At 38.6% G+C, this 21,207-nt stretch overlaps 1 protein-coding gene across 2 annotated transcripts in view; it reads left to right on the top strand.

The window, feature by feature from the left end:
• GFRA1 (GDNF family receptor alpha 1) overlaps positions 1-21,207 on the top strand; it is a 142,336-nt gene that overhangs the window by 116,057 nt on the left and 5,072 nt on the right. The window contains exons 8-9 of one of the 2 annotated variants that reach the window (NM_205102.2): positions 17,702-17,758; positions 18,504-19,664. In NM_205102.2, the coding sequence (NP_990433.1) occupies positions 17,702-17,758; positions 18,504-18,665 (219 nt within the window). In that variant the 3' untranslated portion in view covers positions 18,666-19,664. Of the gene's footprint in view, positions 1-17,701; positions 17,759-18,503; positions 19,665-21,207 lie in introns of those variants that run through there. The other variant, XM_040702278.2, reaches the window with a different exon arrangement.

The following is a 21,207-nucleotide window of genomic DNA, read 5'->3' as shown; positions in this document are numbered from 1 at the left end:
CAAGAGCAAAAGGCTGTTTTGCAATGAACATAGACGTACATATGTGCTCGAGGTCTGATCATGTAGACTACTCCCACTGGAGAAAGGCTGCACTTACGTTCTTCAGTGTCCTTGCCAAATAGTTTCAGGACCACACAGGATGAATGATTTTAAGCTTGTTGAAATCCTGCTGAAGTTCAAAACCTGATTAATACAACTGATGAATTTCTAAGAACAGAGAAGCTTTTGCCTCTTTTGAGTATCAGGGGAACAGTTTGAGGATGTAGCCATGTATCGTACCCTATAGGCTCATATGTATCATATTAGTGACAGTAGTGCATCAACTGTCAGTAGTCAGCAGAAAATAGTTCTCATGTGCCAGCCTTGGTCGAGCCTTGTAGTTGAGCACAGGGCCCTGTTGCAGGAGCTGTCAGGATTTGTGAAGTAAAACGTAGCCAAAACTCTCGTCTGGTAGTAATTGGCACAGCTCTGTTGCCATAATCAGCGCTGCTCAGATGTGCACCAGCTGAAGCATTCAGTCTTTTTGGCATATAGACGGGGCCTTATGTTTGATCATTAGCGCTCAGTGAAATACTTTTAGTGTTGGAAGTTGGATATAATAAATTTCTGTTACTGAAGGATAACAATAGCAAAATGGTTTGTTTTACATATTAGAATTACAGTTTAAATTATGTTTTTTTGACGAGTATGCTTTTCATTATACCAAAATATTGGGCATGTATACTGCTGGAGAGCATAATACTTTAGAATTATTTCATCAATGCTTAAAATATTTTACAGTTCATTTAAAAAAAAGTTTTAATAGCCTGAGCATCTTTAATGTATTATAATAATACAGCTCTTTATAGCAGACTGTAAAACTCCAGACTACAGTTTTAGGAGTCAAGCAATTTTGTTTTATAGTTTAATAATTGTTCAATTGAAAATGAGTACGAGGTTACTAAAAAGCACTTTAATGACTTACAAAAATACAATTTTATCAAAATGTATTGCACACCTTTATAAAAACTGAAATTTCTACGGACAAATTATAGTTTTCATCCTCAGAAAGAATTTTCCAAATTGTTGCTATTAAAAGCAAAGGTAACATTTGCAGCATTCCCCTAAGCCACAGTTGCTTCTACATTTCCCATCAGTATCCCCTTGTAGGAATAGCCACAAAAATACAAAGTGCTCGAATAAACCAGAATCAGAATATTGAATCACGTCAGATAAGCCAAATCAAGCTATTCATAGCCCATGTTATTACTTTATATGGTTATTTATCATATTAAAGGTATTCCTAACGTCAGCCGACTTTAGTTCTCAATCAAATATCTCGTCCATCAGACATTTCCCTTTTATAACAGATAGCTTACTATAGCCTTCAAAAACCAGCTGTAAAATAGAGCATAGTATTCTAACCTAATTTTAAAGCATAACTACTCCTAATAAAAATTCTAGGGCATTACATAGTGATGGTAGATGTTTAATCATACTGTCTTTGGAAGTACAGTTCATAACATATTGTGCATTTATGGAACTTGACAAAGTGTTTTGTCTAAGACGTAATGTTTGCAGTTAGGGAATATTAGGTTTTGTCCATGACTTTGTTTCCTTTTATATATGTGCATATGAAAGTAATTCTGGCTACGCTAACAGGCTGGCCCTGTTGCAAAGCAAGTGCAGACAAAAAAAGTTCATGCCACCAGGTTTCTAATGGAATGGAGAACAAGAAAAGAATCCTTGAAGTCACTAGTACTTTTTTATTTTTACCACAGTAATTTGTGAGAGTCCTACTTACAGACCAGAATCCCATTGAACTACATATTCTGCAGGCTCGTGGTGACAGAATACTCCCAACCTTAAAATCCTAATTACAGTTGTCTGCAGTTAAGATAGCACCTCATAGACTTCATTTATTCTGACTACCTCATGGTATATTGCAGTGCTCTAGAACAATAAATATTTTACTATTATAAACTATGTCAATATGTTAACTACGTTAAACTATGTTAATACTGACTTATAATACTAAAAAATATATTCGGAGACACGAGGAAAACCAAAATAAAAGACTTGCTGTACCTCAGATAATGGAAACAGTTGTCAATACAGAGATGTTTCATTCTGAGGTCTGAAAATAGCTTGATAGTTGCCAGAATTGATTAAATTTTAACAAATCAAATCTTTCTTTATCAGTTCTGTCATTTTTGCAAAGAATTGTTATTTTCTAGGCAAGCAGGAGGATTTGCTGCCAATTTCATGAGACTTCTATAATTAAACTGCATTTTTTAAACACTGTATTGATGGTTTTGATTCATAGTATGCTGGTTTTAGAGCAGATGATAGTGTAGAGACTTAGTAATTTTGGATACTAACGCAGTTTAACCACAGATGTGTACAATGCTATGAATCACCCAATCTTGAAAAGGATGTGGTGCAGAGGAGGTGAGAAGTCAGGAGGAGGGACAGCATAGCAGTTGGGTGCATGACGTCTTCATCCTGTGGGAAAGAAGGCTCTCACCTGGAGAGAGACCAGATGTGTTGTACAAGGGTTGCTCTGAAAGTAGTGCCTCCTATTATGTTACATTGACCCAGCGTGTCGGAGGCAGGTGTTGGTGGTATGGCAGTAGAGTTTGAACCTTCCCACCAGTATTCCATTACATTCTGTTGCTGTGTGACAGATGGCAGCAGAAGAGCAGCTGACAAAATGGCATCTGACATGGAAGCACAGATGATGTAAATATGTGTAATTGAATTCCTCCACACAGTCAAAATGGTACCCGTTGACGTTCATCGACGCTTGCTGAACGTTCATAGATACCAGTCAGTGGGCATGAGCACGATGAAGAGTGGGTGGTGTGTTTCAGCAGCAGTGACAGCAACATGAAAGACAAACCACATTCCAGACAGCCATGCACAATTGTCACACCACAATATAATAGAGAGGGTCTCAATCAGCTCATCTACGTGAATTGTCAGATTATGATCAGGGAGTTGTGCACAGAGCTACATCAGCTTCAATGTGTCGGAAACAATAGTGGCAGCATTGGATTATCACAAAGGTTGTGGCAGGTGGGTCTCACAAACACTCATGCAGAAATGGAAGGAACACATCAACTGTGATCACTACAGAGAAATAGGTTTTGTAGCTGAGAATTTGCTCTATTGCATAGTGTTATTGTGCTCTTCGTATCTATTGTAGTTTCCATGCAAATAAATAGGAGCCATTACTTGCAGAGCAACATATGTATATATTTTTGGTGCTGGGTCTTGAGGTTTTCTTCGGCTCTTTTCCTGCTCCCTGGCATCCTCAGAAGTTGGAAAGGTGGTTTCAGATCCTGGAGTAGGATTCTGAGTCAGCCCTCTGTGGAGTCTTTTCCCAAAATCTTTGTTCCCTGGTATTTTTGAGTGTCTTCATGTATAGGATTGGTATGAGAACACTTCACAGATGGTTACTCCATTCACATTCAGCTGATGTTCTTTGGTTTGATGTCACCATTCTTGGCTTCTTGCAATCTGCTTGCTGTGAACACTTCCGAGCACTTTTATGCTTCTTAATGATATAGGAGTTGTCTGTGTATTTTACTTATCACCTAGCGCACATGAAAACTGTTCCGTTGTGTGGGGCAAGTAGTCAATTGTATTCTGTCTGCTGTTACGGCGTTACGGCAAAGCATGGAGTAAAGTTCATAGGTTTATGCTTACAACTCTGTCTGATTTACTTTCAGTCCAAAATAATTTTGAAGAAGGTATGAATGGGATAGTATGCCGAAGCCCCTACCCTGTTGTCGTGGGTCCTGGGCAGTCATGAAGCAAACAGAGTTTTCCACAGAGCAATCCAGGCCTTGAGAACCTTATGCAGGTGTTCAGTTGTCTCCTACTTGGTAACTGAATGTGTTCAAATGTCCTTGTTGCTGAGTTCAGCTGAGCCATTATTAAGAATATAGAGATGAGGCATTCTAGGAAGATATATGAATTTGAATAGTCCAGTGCAGATACAGGACTTACAGAAAAATAGAAAGGATTATTTGATGTTACCCACTGGGTGAAAGTGGGTTTGAAGGCATTTACCATAATTTCACAACTAAATCATATAGTGTTAGCTTTAAGCATACTTCCAGCATCTTGCAGAAAATGCCATTTGTGGAAGTGGATGTGGCAGCTTCCTTCATCCTCTTAGTCTCACAGCAACATTACTTTTCTTGGCACAGACCTGTAACTTTTCCTCTGGAGCTCTAAAAATCCCTGTAGCAGCATCAAAGAAAATGACGCTGCTTTTAGAGAGAGAGATTCCCTTAAATTCATATAAGGAGAGCCATTCTAAATACCTTTAAACACCTTTCTGTACTACTGGAAACCCTCCTTCTTTGAGAAAATAGAAAGTTCCCTCTCAGGAGACAATAACCAAGACTGTCACTGCCTATTTATGTAATATTAGCTGTTAGCCCATTAGCTCAAGGTACAGGCATATCTATTCCATCTCTGCAACCTTACTTCTAGTTAACTATTAATCATCATTGCATCTTTTTCCTATCTGGCCTTTCCTCTTTTTTTTTTTTTATTTTTTTGGTCCTTTCTTCTTGAATATCCATTCTTTAATTTTTAGGTACTCAACTGTCTCGTAGTCTCATAGTCTCATTCTGGTATGAAATTTAGCATTTTATTTTTCTTTATTCCTTGCGTTGGATGTAACATCTACGTACAGATTCAGGGTGAGAAAAGGACTGTAGAAGGCTGAGGAGAGAGGATGTTGAGCCCATATGGCACAGGAAGAGCTTCCTTGCCGTTACTGTCTTGGCTAACTTTGAAGTCACAGTGAGGAAAGGAAGAGGTGAGGGTTTGCAGCCATGCTGGCATGCAATAAGACATTGGACTAGGTCTGTATTTTGGTCTGGGAGAAAATCTGATGTGATCCTGTTTCTTTTTCCTTGATTAAAGAGTGTAGATTGCATCTCTCTACCAATAGCAAACCCAAGTACATAAGGTTTGTTTGTGCATATAAAGTTACGTGAGTCTGCAGAGGCAATCATGTGACTTATCAAATTCTGTTGTGTTTTTTTTTCATACGTAGGAAAACAAACTAGATGTTGCAATCAACAGTTACTTGTAGGTATATCATGTCAGTCCTCAATCTTTCTATGTAAACTGTAAAGCACAGTTCCAAAAAACTACCCAAGCCTGTAGTTTTCATATAGCAGATATGAAAAAAAAAAAACTTTCAGCAGCAATAAAGATCATTTCTTCAGAACAGTTTTGTCCCAGATAAAATCTAGAAGAGCCTAATCAAAGCCATACTGTAACTAATCATTCTACATATTATATTGGTGACAGTGCAGCATAGCTGAAAAAATGGCATACTGTTGAAGTGCTATAGTTTGGAACCCTTCCCATAGCATGCCCAGATCTTTCAAGTAGTTAAACCAAGTTTATAGCACAGGAAGTAAAACATAGCTTTTTAATCAAATTGGCTAACATATAATATACTGTAAATAAAAAAATTAACAATATCAACAATACCAAAACATCTGAACATAAATGTTTTATATTCTGCTTTTAACATCTGCTTCTTTTTCCTATGCTCTTCATGTAGCCAAATGCTGGAAATATAACATATTTCACATTCCCTGCTTATTTTTTTTATCCCTGAGACTTCTAATAAGCTGTCTCACCTGAATAATAGATCTTTAAGTTACCTTTAAGCCGTCTACTCTACAACTTCCAACTTGCTTTTGAGTTCCAGAATTGAAGATGCTGTCACTCACTTCTGTTCCTTGCATTCAAACTCAGTGGGAGTTCAAAATGTTTACTTCAGCCTGTACTTTGGAGAATGAGAGCCTAGCTATTTCACATCAGGTTGGAGTTCTAATCAGTGGACTAGGCCTAATAATCCCACCTCAGGTTAAATCCTCCCGTGTGCTTAGCTCCTTCTGTGAGCCACTTTCTGTGATCTTTTAAGCAGACTGACTGTTGTGCATAATGCAGGATATTTTTTCATAGGTTCACTCAGCATGTATCCTAAAGAATTATAGGATTATCCTCCCTCATGTCTTTCTTAAAACAGAATTAGGTATGCAGGGCAGTAATTAACTAAATACTGCATTGCATAATACTAATTTTTTTCTCCCAGATTGACATTTTCAGAAGCCTCAAGTTGCCTCTAATTCTAATTCAACTTGCATTCAGGCTATGCATTACCAATCACACAAAAACATTTGGATGTGCTGAGTTCACACTCAGGTTTTAAATATGTACATTCAAATTTTTATGTACATGGGGAGTAAGATGTGTCCTAGGCAGGCCCCAAGTAGCTACCTGCTTTGGCTGTAGTGACCCGACTTCTGCAGTACATTTGGCAAATTAAGCAAGCACAGATGAATGCAAAACATTTACGAGGATCTGTAAAAAGCTGTTCCTAAATCTGTGTCTGCACAAATCCTGTGTGTGCATGTGAAAAAGCTGTGTGATCAGAACTTTCCTGATCAACAGTGGCATGTTTTTTTACAATGGCATGCCCACTTCTAGTAAAGGTAGTGCACTCACAATTGCATGCATCTAAGTTAAATTCTTGAAGACCATTACAAATAAATGTTCTCTGTGTGTGCTATTTTGCACACTTCAATCACACATGCGCTGTAATTATCCAGTTCTGAGGGCAGATTTAGGAATTCATTCCTGCAGGGAACTTCCTGTGTACGAATTCAGACGTCAAATTGCAAATTCAGAAGGAATAGTTGTTCATTTTTCATATTTTGAACTTAATTAGTTAGGCATATTTATGCAACTATTGGCAGAATTGTGCTCTCACCGAGTCAGCCTAAACCTTATTACTTTTAATTAAGATTTCCTGATTATTCCTAAGCATTCAGTCATGGTTATTTGCAGATGAGAAATTCCGATTGTTATAGGCACAACTGCAAAGGTTTAGATAAAAACCACACATGGTCTATACACAGCTAATGAGCTTAATGAGGATACTTAGGAACCATTAATTAAGCAGAGGCTTTTCACCTTCAGGCTGATGACTGAGATATGATGTTGTATTTAGAAGCAGCACTGACAACTCTTTGATAAGTGCCCTTAGTGGGAGAGGCATGTTTTTTGGAAGCTGAACATCACATGAACAGCCTCTGAAATACAGGTCGTGCTGGCTCTTGTGAGTGTAACAGAGGCTGAACTCTGGCGTTTCATGGACGTTTTAAATAGAGCAACTGGCAAAGTTGCAACTCCAAATAATCTCTGAGCCAGTGAGATGCATCTGCTCATATGCTCTGCAATCCTCATTCATCATCTGTTGCCCTGTGTTACTATAAAGCTTGTTGTTCTGCAATTATGTTCATCCATGCACAGCGAATCAGAAGTGCTATGTCCTGTGTTGTTCAAGTGGTCACTCAGTGTGAGAAGCATAGTGATACCCCAGATCCCGTTTGAAAGATGTTCTCAAATTCTAGAAAGGCTAATTCCATCCTGGCTGCTAAACACGGCATCCTTTTAACCTGTTAAATTCCCTTCTCATTGGAAAAAGCTTATCTAACAGAAAGGGAAATTAAGAGCAGGAGGAAACATCTCAAGTTCTCTGCTGTATTATAGACATATATCCCATTAATTCCTTAGCTCCTTTGATGAAATGCACTGCCTCAGGTGAAAATTACTAACACTTCTGTGCACTGGACCTGCCCTCTTAAGAGGAGTGCTCCAGATCCACCTCCTCATTTCAAAAATACTACAGGATAGTCAGTGTTGACCTGAGCTAGATGAAATTAGCTACCTAGAAATATAAGGCTGTGCGTCCCATTAATAATCTCCTGAACTATCCAGTCTGCTACAACATAATACTTCAAACTGTAGGGAAGCTACTCAAAATAAATCTTCAAAAGTTTTAGTGTGGAACCTTGCAAAATATACCCCAAATGATAGCTGATCTCTATTATTTGCGTTATTAGTATTCCTCTATTTATATTCTCAGCCTTATTAAATGTAAATATAAAAGCGAGCCTTCTGTCCCTCTGTGAATGATTTGTGTGATGAAACAAAACAGAATAATATCTTGTGAATATGATTTTGCATAATCTGATAATTATTTGCATAATCTGATTATTATAGGCTCAGAATTTTTTTTTAGCATGGCTATAATTTACAAACATCTGAAGGTCCCAATACTTTTTGTGTCTATGAAATTGTTTCAGTTATGGAAAAATGTTTCTTAGTGTTTCACTGAGCTCAAATTTGAGGCCATACTTGCAGATGGTATTAGGAAGTTCGTGCTTTCATTTGTTGCTGCCTGGAAGATTTCCCATTGGTGCTGTGGGACCAGGCCAGTAAAGAATAAGAGGAATCATTCTAATAAGGTCGTGCTGTTGTAGACCTCTCATACAGAAGAGTTTCTCTAGTTATTTGAATAGCTTCATTAACTACAATGCAAGTGCCGTGGGTGAGAGCATGGTGTAAATAATGGATATGAAGAAAGCCGCTGTAATCTAATCCATTAAAGTATTGCATACTCTATTGTAGTCCATTAAAGAGAAATAAGGTTAGATTTTGATTCCTACTAATTAGAGGGAAGGTTTGATTTTTCTCTCCTTCACTTCAGTGCATGAAGAATGAAGTATATATATGTAGAATGCTACGTCACAGTCTCAATTTTAAGTACTGAGTTTTAACATGTATTCTGAAAGGGCCTTTTTAATAATGTTCAGGAAGCTGATAAGACACACAAAAGTCTAGGTTGGCTAATGGAGATCTGCTGGTAAGACTGTGGTTGTTTTCTTTTCCTTTGGTCATCACATAAATCTGGTGAAACTTAAGAAACTTAAGCTTATCGCTGAAAATGAAATGTCAGCAATTGGGATTGTATAATGTTAATTCACTTTCAGAAATCAGAATGATATCGGAGTTTCTTAATGAAGTGTACTAACACAGAACTTGAATACATGTCTATAACAATATAGAGAAAGGTAGAATTTCTAATGAATTTCCAATGAAAGTGAATGAGGCCTTGCTCTTTTCAGGGGTGCACAGTGATGGAACAAGGGTGATGGGCACAAACTGGAGCATAGAAAGTTCTTCACAGCTGCTTTGCTCTGTGGGTGACAGAGCACTGGAACAGGCTGCCTGGAGAGGTTGTGAAGTCTTCTCTGGAGATATTCAAGGCTCACCGGGACACTTTCCTGTGCAACCTGCCGTAGGTTTAGTAGGGGGTTGGACTTGATGTCTCCAGAGATCCCTTCCAACCCCTACAATTCCATGATTCTGTGAAAATAAGAATAGATTATTGTAAACACAACTAACAGATACACTTGAAGATGTCTTCTATTTCATGTTTTAAAAAATCATATGTTTAGTGACTCTGTTCTTTGCCAAAACATAAACTATTTGGGTGAAATTTTCCAAGCTATGTTTGTAGCTCTGGCCAAATTTAAAGGGAACAGATGTCTCTCAGAAACACATTGTGCCACAACCTGTTTTTGTGGTAGTTTCACCTTGGTATATTTGACTGCATTGCTTAAAAATAAGCCTTCTGGTATTTTTATTCTGAATGGTATTTTCAGCACTAGAAAGGAACGTGGCTACTGAGGTGAGTACTGCAGTACGTTCACTAAAATTTCAGCCCTCTGAGTTCTGCAGATACATCTGTGCACCTGCAGAACTCAGCTACAGGATTAGGAGAACAGGGAGAAAATGCTTTAATTTTTTATTTCAGTGGCACTTCTGGAGAACAGACTGTGCCAAAAATGCAAAATTTCACTAATTAATCCAAATCACAGCTGTTCAAGATTGAAATACTTTAAAAGCAAAAAACAATCTCTAAATCATGTCATGGTTTAATGGGACTCAGTCATAGCCATGTAACTGCGGATGTGAGGAAACAAATGCACTGGGATTGAAGGGTATAAATAAAAATGAGGGGGGGATGTGTGATGGGCACCTCAGCTAACAGGCTGATTTCCTCTGCCTTTCTGTGCAAGGTTATATCTGCAGCCTTTGGTTTTGCTGCCTTGTAATTCAAGCAAATAGCTTGTTATCTGAAGTGTTTTCTAAACCCTTTAAAGGCTGACCACTGTGTTTTCTTTGTGTGTGTAACTGTGCCAGCACTTACAACACACACGTGCGTACACACGTGGTTAATAACGACAAAAATTTTGAATGTTCTTAGTCTCTTAACCAAAAGCAGATGTTCATGGTCATTCTCTTCTTCCCTTCCCTTTAAAATTCATGAGTGAATGCAGTGCTCAAGAAACCAGCAATAATATCCATTGCTTCAGGTTGGTGCAGCACGGAAGGCCGCTCCCTGCGCTGCTCAGCGCTGCAGGCCTCGTGCCGGCTGCTGCTCAGGCAAGCTTGCCTGATCCTTCCCTCCAGCTGCAGAAGCAGATGAAGGCACGCTGGTCCTGCTGCCCGAGTGCGGTGGCAATGCATGACCCCTGTTTCCTTCCACCTCCTGGCAGCTTGATGCTGGGTGCCTCATGAGGCTGATGCACGGTCAGCGCTTCCGTGCTGAGCCCTATCCCTTTGGCTCCCTTAGGGTCTCCCAGGCACCCGAGCTTCTCCTCGCAGAGCCCTGGCTGGACACCATCCCATCACCTGCCAGTCACGCTTGGTGCGAGCCCTCCTGCTGCCTGTGACGGCATGCGTGGAAATAGGAAAGGCAGCGCGGTGCCTGCATTCGTGTGGTGCCTCTTTCAAGGCTCATTAGTGCAGTGCAGGCCCGCGCTGTTCTGGCTGAGCTGCTCGCAGTCCCATCGTAGCCGTGGCTGACAGCTGCTCAGGAGTGTTTACAGCACACTCCAGTGCACCACGTAGCCTGGTCTAATAGGGGAGGTAGGCACTTCACCTGCTGCCAAACAGAACAACTTTGTTTGCATATTCGGACACGCAAGGGCACACACTCTAGCCCGAGGACGTGCTGTGGGATCTGTACTCCTTCAGCGGCTTACCTTTGTTCAAAATTAAAAGCTGAAGTTGTTTTGTAACGGGGATTGTAATGGCTTTGTGTTCGTGTTTCTGTTCTTTAGATGCTGTTCGGTGCACAACAGCCAGATGCTACCTGTTACCACCGCATATGGTGCTGGGTTGATAGTTGTAGTAAATCACTAGAAGAGTGGGTTTTAATAATGAAATCCCCAACAACTCGTCTTTGGATTACGTGGTTGTTCAGTTTTATAAACAGAGGGAAAAAAACAAAGCCTAGGCGGCCTAAGCCATTGAGATATTAACAAAACTTATTCCATCTATGCTTTTTAGTATTCTGTTTTTCTTCTCTGCCCTTCTTAATGCAAAAATATTTGCTCGAGGCAAATCCATAAAAAGACCATATTAGGAGAATTGCATAATATCCTCTAAAAATAGGAAGGAGGAATCTAGGACTTCAGAAATCCATTTTACTTAGAGAAATAAATGACTGAGCATGAAAACAAAATTGTAACATGTTACTGTACTGCCATGAAAGGTAAGTCAGGCAGTTCAGTTGACTTGGCTTGGTGTCATATTTTGTACTGTGCTCACTGGGAGACTAATTGCTTGAAATAAATATTTGAAGATCTCCATGTCTGGTCCTTGTAAGCTGTTTGATCAGTTTGGTATTTCTGATAGGATCTGTTTTTCATAAAACCTTAAAAGATTGCTGCTAGACACTGTTTGTGCCGCATTGTCCCAGCCATATATATTTCTGCAGTGAGGGATGGGGCTTAGGTAGACCTCATCTTTTTTAAAGTAATGGATCTGGGGATGGTCAAGCAATGTTCATGCTGTGCAGGTCGTTTTTCCTCTTTTTCCTGCTTGCTTCTGCTCCTTCTGGGAGGCTTACTTCTGATCTCCACCGCTCTATCAAATTTTCTCATTGTTTTCAGATTGAAGAGGTTGGAGGGGGGAGGTTTTCCTGTACCTGCACTAGACATTGAACACTAGCCATGTTCCCTTATGAAAGCCAGAGCTGTGTGAAGGTGAACTAGACAGGTCTTCCACTGTGCAGTGCTGCCCATTAAGCAGCTGTCTGTGGGTTTGAGATCAGACCTGACTTGCGATTTGTGAGTGGTTGAGCTGGTAGAGCAGCGGGTGACTGATGGCATGGAGCAGTGCTCAGGGTTGCTGGCATCCCACTGCCTGGCTCAGCTATGGAAGAGCTTTGAGGGGAAATCCTGAAAAAGCGTGCCTTCATAGCAGAAAAGGGACAAGGGGTGTCATTTTAAGTTGGGTGCAAAGCCTTGGGTCGGGATTGTAATGCTGGGAGATGTGGGAATCTGAACAGACTGGCTGATAAACTGTTCGCTGCGTGACACTGCAGCCTCTAGAACTCTTATGTTTCCCCAGTGTGTGTTTGGGCACAAGGGGATAAGGGGCTTGTTTTATTTAATGTATCTCAGCTGAAGAACTTGTGATTTTATTCTTACTGTGCTGGGTATTATCTACATGGATTTAGAGACTAGTACCAGCAGTATCTTGGTAATACTTGTTTTTAAAATATTTCATTCAGTGTACAAAATAGAATAACAGGACTGTGGTGCTTTTGTGCAGAATGACCATCAATAATTTTATGCCCTAAGCTTGCATCTTTAGGATTGATTCACAGGAGAAAAAGGGAAAGAATAACAAGCAGAAAAAAGGATCTGACTTCTTTGTTGTAGGCTTGTGCAAAGCTGATTGTTTCAAAAGCTTAAATATCTTTGTACTCTGACTCTGTGGTATGGGATTCAGAATTATTCTGTGCTGAATTGGATCCCTGTTTTAGTGGCCTGCGTCTCTGACCTGCACTTTGCTTACTCTTGCAACTCTTCCTTGTTGAAGGTAATTTATACTCCAGTGAGGCACAGTACGACCGTGCTAATAAGAAAATACTATTGACAGTTGTGATAGATGCACCTACCACTTAGTGTGCACAGAAGAGTTAAAGTGATTGCATTTTTACAGTCTGTGTATTTCTCTGCTTATTGTTTGTGTCCTGCTGTTAGAAAAACAGCTTAGTTGCATAGTAAATCTCTCCAATCAACACAAGAAAAGAACAGAAAAGAACATGCACCCTCATTTGTTAGAGCTACTTCAGAAGGGTGGTCATTTGTAGGATGTATTCCAGGAAATCTGTCCCTCTTTTTCAGAAAGCCTTGTTAATATGAGCAAAGCTAACCAGCCATCTCAGGAGAAGATAGAGGCATGCTCATTAAAATTATCTAAAAAAACAACCCATACAGCAGATATCTGTCATAATGATACTTCTGTTGTCTCTCTCTGCAATGTGTAAGCAATAAGTTCCATAAGGCACGTAAGGCCCAAAGTGTGTAGCTGACAGCAAGGGACTGGTTTCTGAACTCAGCTGCTCACCGTGCCTGTTTGCATTCAGGTCCAGCGCATTCAGTTCCCTTTACATCCTTCTCCTTTCCTCCTCTCCCTCCAAATTAAGCTTACCTTCATTTGGAGCAGTCCCCAGTCAGACCTTTTGCTTGCTGTGAGTAACATAGATATGCACGCTATCGTGGATATATAAAAATACTGCTGGACGACAAACCATAAATAATGTGAGTATGGACTCCTGGTGAGATACTGCTCTAATGTTTAATGCATTTATTAAACATGTAATGCTATGATTTGTAGAAGCTGGATTCATAATTGTAACGTAGCATTTCTGGGAATAAATCTGTGCCTATAGCGTCTGCAAAGGATGGAGGCTGAGGAATTTGGGGTATGAGAAGCAGAGTTAATAGTATGGGAAACAGAGTTACTAAGTTTGGGAGATCTTACAATAGTTGGTAGGTGCTGGGCAAGAGAATTCTAGGTTAGGGTGTGTCAAGCAAGGTCGTACAAATAAAGTCATGTAGGAGGCATTGGGGTATGAGGAAGATGGAGGCCCACAGATTCCATTTTAAGTAAGTCCTTAAATGAAAGCTGGATAAGAAATCTCTCTATAAACAGCATTTCTTTTTTCCTTTGGTAGATCCACCAGTTCCTCTTCTGGTCTCCGTCCTCTTTTTTTTTTTTTTTTTTTTTTTTTTCCTGGAAAGGAAAGAAGTAAAATTTTGCTTCTAGGCATGAGGATTTTTTTCTATCCTGGACATGCAGTTGGTTTCTCTTGACCAAGCCCAACGCCTTCATATGAACACTGAAAACTAAAGGTTGTGAGGGCCCAAACTGGGCTTGTGTGACAAATGCAAGGCGTACTGAGGAGCTCATCATGAGGTGCATGAATACGATTATATCTAAATCTAATCTGTTGCTTGTGCTACCACAGTGATAAGACTCTCTGTGAAAGCAAATGTTCATTTTTACAGAATGTAAAAGCTTAAGTGAGTGCAAAATTGTTGGCAGTATGGGAGCAGGTTTACCAGAGTAGCCCCCATTACTGAATTACAGTTCCCTGCAAAGGCAGTGTGAGTGTCAGCCCATCTCACATAACTCATTGTACAGTCAGAGGCATGTCACAGCTGAGTACATGTCATTAGCAAATGCTATGTTACCTCAGCGAAAGAGATTTCATACCTCTTTCCACATGTTTAACCAGTTAGTTTAAGCTGCTTTTCTTTTACTGTTTTTTTATTATTATTTTTATCAGCTTGTCTTTTGTTGAATGATGACATTTGTATAGATTTTCTTGTCAGTAGATAAGAGCTTTATAATAAAATACAAAATAATCGTAAGTAAGTTTGAATAATGACTTATTTGCCATTTGCATCTGCTATTTTACTCCTGCAGAATCAGATGCTTCCAGCTCATTTCAGGAGACCTCCCTGCCTGGTTCATCAGGCAGGTAGGAGGCCTGAGGTGGGGGTTTGGTGCTCAGCCTTTAGAGTCTTTTATAACAAACTGCTCTCGTTTCCCACAGTTGTTGATGGCATAGATGCTCACTGTGTGAATTGTCTGCAGCTGTACAAGATGGGCACAGGTTTCTGTTGTTTAATTTTTTAGGATAATGGGAGATGTTGTAGAGGAATATCCAATGGTTGAGGGTATCCTTCATAATTCAAGTGCATCTCCCTGCTTGGATGTATTTCCACCAGAACAATCACCACAACATCCAAGTCCTTATTTTTTACCTTATATCAGGTGTTCAATCACTGTGGCACAAATACAGCAGTTCTGGTGCGTGTAGAGCCCTTTGTAGAAGACTCAGGAAGAAATAATTTTCCCTTTAGGTTGTAATTACAGGACATATGCTTTCTATAGCACTCTCTTCAACACATAGGGCTTTTTTTTTTTCCATTACTTGTGATTTAGTGACACACTGTTGTATTACAGTAGTGCAGCCTATGCCAGCATTTCCATTATAACCCATTTTTACAGGTTTATAACTCAACAGTAAAAATGTACTCTTCCAATTTGAAACTTGGCATATAATGTCTCATCCCATCTTCAAAGTGATATTTTTTCTTTCCCTCTGCCTTTTCCCCCCAAAAAGAGGCTGCATTTTTTGCTGTACTTTTAAATGGAAGAAATTATCCTCTCTAATAGGACAAAAGTCTGTCTGATTATTAAAATTACTTTCCAATTCTAAGAAAGTAGGACTTGATAACAGAGGTTGCAAGTGAATAAGTGTTGATGTTAAAATTACTATGAATACAGAGAAGTGCTACTTTCAAAGCTAAAGCTAGGGAATATTGATCAAAATGCTTGGAAAAAACTTTTGTGTGTGTGTGTGTGTGTATTGATTTCGTTTCTGCCTGTCGATTTAACCCTTAAAATAGCATCCTCAGAAGTAAATACGATTTAGCTGCTGTACACCATTGTTTTTCTGCCTGAATGAAATTAGGGAAGACTTGACTGCATATAAACAAAATAAAGATATTTCTACCCTTTGTTCTTTGAGGAACACAGAACTGAAGGAGGAAAAATGTTGACTTGTAGAGTGGTGACCAACTAGCAAGAGTAGATTGTGGTTAATGCAGTGCTGCAAATCTAGAGCAGGTGTACACAGTAACAGACAGTCCTTCTGATAGGCAGATGCTTCTGTGGGCTAGGAAATTTAGCACTGAATGTCAGATTAAGAGGATTTTCACAGTCCTCGTAGTTTACAGTTCAGATCTGAACATCTGCTCATAGCTCCTTTTGAGCCTCACACTTCAATTCAGCGTAGTGTGTTTAGGATAAAAGAAAATCAGGATTGAAGTCCAGTTTCTCCTTCTTTATCCATCCTCCTTTGGCCATCCAGTTGAGAGCTGAAATCTCCCCAGCTGCTATGTAAGAATGTTTCCTAGTTGGTGTGGAAACCACCATCATTGCAAACACAGCAGGAAGGCTCTCCTATGTTGTTTCTTCTTGCAGTAAGTTTACTTTGAGGCTTTTTTTTTTTTTTTTTTTTTTCCATTTAGATAGTTTAATTGATGCATACCATAACCACTTTAATGGTAGTAATTAGAAGAAAGAATATGTAAGAGAGAGATTTTGTGGAGGGTTTTTATTAATTAATTGAGGTATTATTTTATCATATATTTTAAAACTGTAGACATGTATACAATATGCATTCTTACTATAACTAAACTATCTCACTTAAATCCCAACTGTTTTAGCTTTCCAATTGTCTCTAGTAAATCTATTTTATATACAAAACTGTCATGAAAATGTGCTTCTTAATGAGTAGTTCAGTTCTTTCAGTTGGATTCTAAAATCAGCAATTAGGTCAAAGAATATTTTGTATCCCTAGGCAGCACCAAAGGCTCTCAGATATTAAATGAAATGGCTATATGTAGAACTGAATTTTGGAGAGGTTTATAATCCAAATGCTTAGTACTTTCTTGCATGACCATTAGCCCAGTTCATCTTTGGCAAAACCAGTGGGATGCTACAGTGTAAATTAAATGCAACACAGGCAGATTCAGATCTTCTTTTGTGCAGGAAATAGATTAGATGTTCAGCAAAACTTCCAGGTAGAAGTGCTAGATGTGCTCCATGCAGCTATCACCATTATAGAGGTCTCCCAGCCCAGTCCAGTTGACTTGAGCAACGGAAATATTAAACACCTTCTGATGGCAGACAGAGTGCGTGCTATTGCTTTCATTTTGTGTGATGCTGCCACTGCAAATGTTTCCTTCTTGACCCAGTGTGGAGAGCATCCAGTAAGAGCAACTGTATGCTCATAGTAAGATGTGGATGAAGATATTTCAGATTCATTTTCAGTAGGCTTTCATCATCAGAACTGTTCGTGCATTTATTAATATTCCATATGTAACAGACAGTGAGCATAATGTAAACAAACAGCTCATTTTGACTTACAGGTATATATGTTAAAAGACATTAAATGTTCTATCTGTATCTATCCAGACGAGACTACGTGACAGCCATGCAAGATATTAAAACTATGTTTATGTTTTGGAAATAATGTGTGAAGAAATTGCAAGAATTCTTAAGGATAAAATACACATGTATTGTGCATTTTCCTAAAGCTTGGAAATATAGTAGGTTTTTTCAAATATTCAGTAGTACTATGGTAATTATTAACTGTCATATGTCATTTCTTCTCACGAACATCCAGCATCAATTTTAAGGGGCCACAGAACACAACGTGTTCTTTGCAGCTGGCAGCTCTCATCATTGTAATTACTGAGTACCCTTAGTTTAAAGTTTTATTGTAAATTCAAATCAGAATGGAAAGCATGCTGTTACACTGGGAAAGTTTATTTGCTAATCGTGTGCAAATGACTGTTGAAATCATAGGAGTTTGACAACCCTTGTGAATTTATCTAATTGTTTTGTGCTGACTGTGTGTAAATGTACAGAAAATAAATTCTGTGTTTGTTTCTAGGCACAGAAGAAGCGGAAATCCAATGAATCTGTAGATACAGAACTCTGTCTTAATGAGGTAAGAGTGCAGATCCTCTGTGTTTCATAGCACAGGTGTGCCCCATAATATAAAATGCTCTTTGTTCTGGTTCTGTGATGATACCTGTATTTTTCTTACTGAGGATGATAAGTAATGAAAAATATTCATGTTACACCTCCATCTGAAGTGGCTCACTTTAATGTTCAAATCTATACTTGCCTATGCCTACTGCTTTATTACTGCTAGCACACGATACAAGGCACGTAAATACCACAATTAGAGGAGGAAGACTTAAGAAGGAAAAAAATTTATAAGCTGGAAACCTCCATCTTCTCTGATTCCAAGGATTAGATTTTATGTAGAAGCAATTTATTATTGATGTTGTTGTGTTGACTATGTAGAAATTGCATTATTTTATTTTTTTCTAAAATTGCCACGATAAGCACTGATAGCTCAAAAATATGCCATCCATAACAACAGGAAGTTTTACATGTGGAACCATTGTTAAAGTAGAGATCTCTTAATACTTTATTCCTTTCTTTCTGAGTCACGCTGTGCTGATGTTATGCATTAATGTTGCTTTTATCCTTTAACTTACCTTTAAAATGTTATCGTTTGACTTCAATTTCTTTGCCTTTTGTATCTTCCAATCTGTGACAGTGATATATAGGTAACAGTGGAGGGTGGGACATGAACAAAGAAAAGATGAATTCCATGGCATAGATTTAAACAGTTTGCAATGACAATGTGTAATAGTGACCAAGGAAAGTATTGTGTCTTGCAGAATGCTATTGGGAAAGACAACACACCAGGAGTCTCCACCAGCCACATATCCTCGGAGAATTCTTTTGCCCTTCCTACAAGCTTCTATCCAAGCACACCACTCATTCTGATGACAATTGCACTCTCACTCTTTTTGTTCCTAAGCTCATCAGTCGTCTTGTAGCTGCATTGCAAAAGGACATGTAAAAAAAAATCTGTTTCCTGTCCTCTGTTGTTTATCTGGAATTCCAGGTCTGGGGGCTAAGCTGAGGCACTTCTGCTAGAACAGTTTGTCAGCTGGAATTTTTTTTTCTCTCTAAAAAAGCTTCTTGTGATATTTAGAGGCTTTGTGAAATACTTGGTGCAGTGCTACATTCCAAACCCAAGAGGCTTTTGGGCATGCAGTGTTTTGAAGAGACAGTGTATAAATTTGCCTGTAAAGAGATCTGGTTGGATTATTTTAATAATTATATTAATTCTGGCCTTTACCTGAGAAGGAGGATGGCAGTTTTCTTAAGATCCTATTTATCTCATTGGATGGTTTTGGTTTTCAAATTGATCAAACTCCAGATTATCAAGGATGTCAGGCTTTTGTCTAATGGTGAATGTTCTCCCAGAGAGTGGACTTTATGAAACTTCTTCATTTGATAAATTGCTACTGATGTTAAACTCTTTCAGTGTATTAGCATTTTCCTCTTTAAATGTTTACGTACTGTAAGTGATTCTGCGTTCCCTGCTGAGAAGCCATTCTAATTCACATACAGGTGTAACGTATGTCTTTCAGTTAAATTCTTATAGAGTGTGGCATAGAACTTTCTAACAAAACATTTATCTTTTAATTATAATCATCTAGCCTTAACGAGGGTGAAGATTCTTTAAATTAACAAGAAGCAGCCATTGTGAAAGCTCCGTAAACGTACATTTCATAAACTTTGAGGATGAACAGTAGAAAAAAATTTTGCTGCAGGGTTTCAGCTGTACAGTCACCGGTCTTCTGTGCTTCCATTGTGACAATATAGTCCAATTATTATACTGTTCATTCAATAAAAAAGATATGCATTTTACTTGCTCTACTAAAACAGGATTATCTGTTTATATATAGCTGATAATGTCAGCTCAAAAAGTTACAGGAACGTCATACCTTACTTCTCTTATCGCAACATTGTAGAGGAAAAAAAAAAAATGGCAGTAGGATATCATTTAAACCATGTTCTATTACTGAGACTGCTAAAACCAGCACAGAAGGATGGTTGGTCCAGTTACAAGGCTGCATCATGCACACTCACCCATGTGACAGGCATTTCTCACCCTCATAGTCTTTACTGCAGCCCATGGGATTGGTGACACGATGAGCTGTTTGCAAGACCTGTTCCATAAATGTTTTAATGGTTTGGATGGCAATACTGCCAGCATACATGATTTGATCACTTTGGCTTTCATTCAGTGACACTGACAGCATGTGCTGGCTCACGGTGACTTTCTGCGGTGTCTGGAAGGGATTCTTTAGAGCTTTAAGCGTCATCAAACAGGCAGTGTTTCTCCTGAGGGCTGTCCTTATACCTTCCTGTGACGGCTTGGTGACTGTTACAAGCAGTTGTGTCTAAGTGATCAACAGTAATCGGTTTTTGGTTTTCCTGGAGTAGGAGGTAATTTTACCAAGCAGAGAGTTCATCATGTTGAATGTACAGATTTACATTGAGACTTACACAATACTGCCCAAGCCTGCTTGGAAATGCCTGGATTTGCTATTACAGCTGTAAGGTACAAGTTACTGTTTTATGAACCGCAGTGAAGTTTGGGAGTGTGCAGAATAGGCCTTTTACTAAGAGATCATTAAGCCTATTGACCAGATGATCTTTTGAGCTTTTTCTTAGCTAATAACAAACTCTTTCAGAAATTACAGAATTCACTTATGTGCTCTTGATTATGGTCACATGATATAGGTTTCAAAGCACTGTCTATGAGATAGAATTCTAGGATACTCTGTGCCACTGAACATAACAAATTAGATAATATTACTCTTTAATTCTGTGCTGATAAGAAATTGCAAATTACTTTCAAAGGTGTCGGAACTGATTTGGAGAAGAAATATATAGCATATCATTACCCGCAAAGCCCATGTGGTTCCTATTGCTCTTCTTGTAGAAACTAATCAAATTATTGAAAACTAGTGACAACAGAAAAGAAGATTACGAGATTCATGATTTAAAAAATAAATCAAATTATTTTATGTCAAAAGGAGCTGATAGTATAACCTATTGAAATGGAAATGAACACAGCGTTAGGATCCAGAAGTCTGACATTACCCAATTAAAAATATTTTCAAAACAAATTCATAAACATTACAATTATTAAATCGATCTTTCATCCACAAAGCTTTCTTTAAAATATCATTTGTATTCTGCACATTAAACATTTTAAGCAGGAGCAGGAATTTTAATAACCTCCCAGTATAGTGCATAGCTTTTTGAAGCTTTTATACATTTGATTTGATTACAGTATCAGTATTTAATACAAATTATTAGAGCTGTGACACTGTGTGATCCAAAATAAAAGCTATTGATCACTTATGCTATAAACAACAACCTAATTAGCTTCTGATTACAAAATAAATGTCTGGTTATCTGATTCAATGAGAGTTACCTTTGGAAATACAATTATAGATACAGTAGAGAAGGAAATGGTGGTTTATACAGCTAGCCATGTTACCACAGACAACACAGAGC

The sequence above is a fragment of the Gallus gallus genome, chromosome 6 (assembly GCF_016699485.2).
Source record: "Gallus gallus isolate bGalGal1 chromosome 6, bGalGal1.mat.broiler.GRCg7b, whole genome shotgun sequence".
In the NCBI taxonomy this organism is placed as follows: domain Eukaryota; kingdom Metazoa; phylum Chordata; class Aves; order Galliformes; family Phasianidae; genus Gallus; species Gallus gallus.
This window is presented reverse-complemented; position numbering and strand designations above follow the sequence as displayed.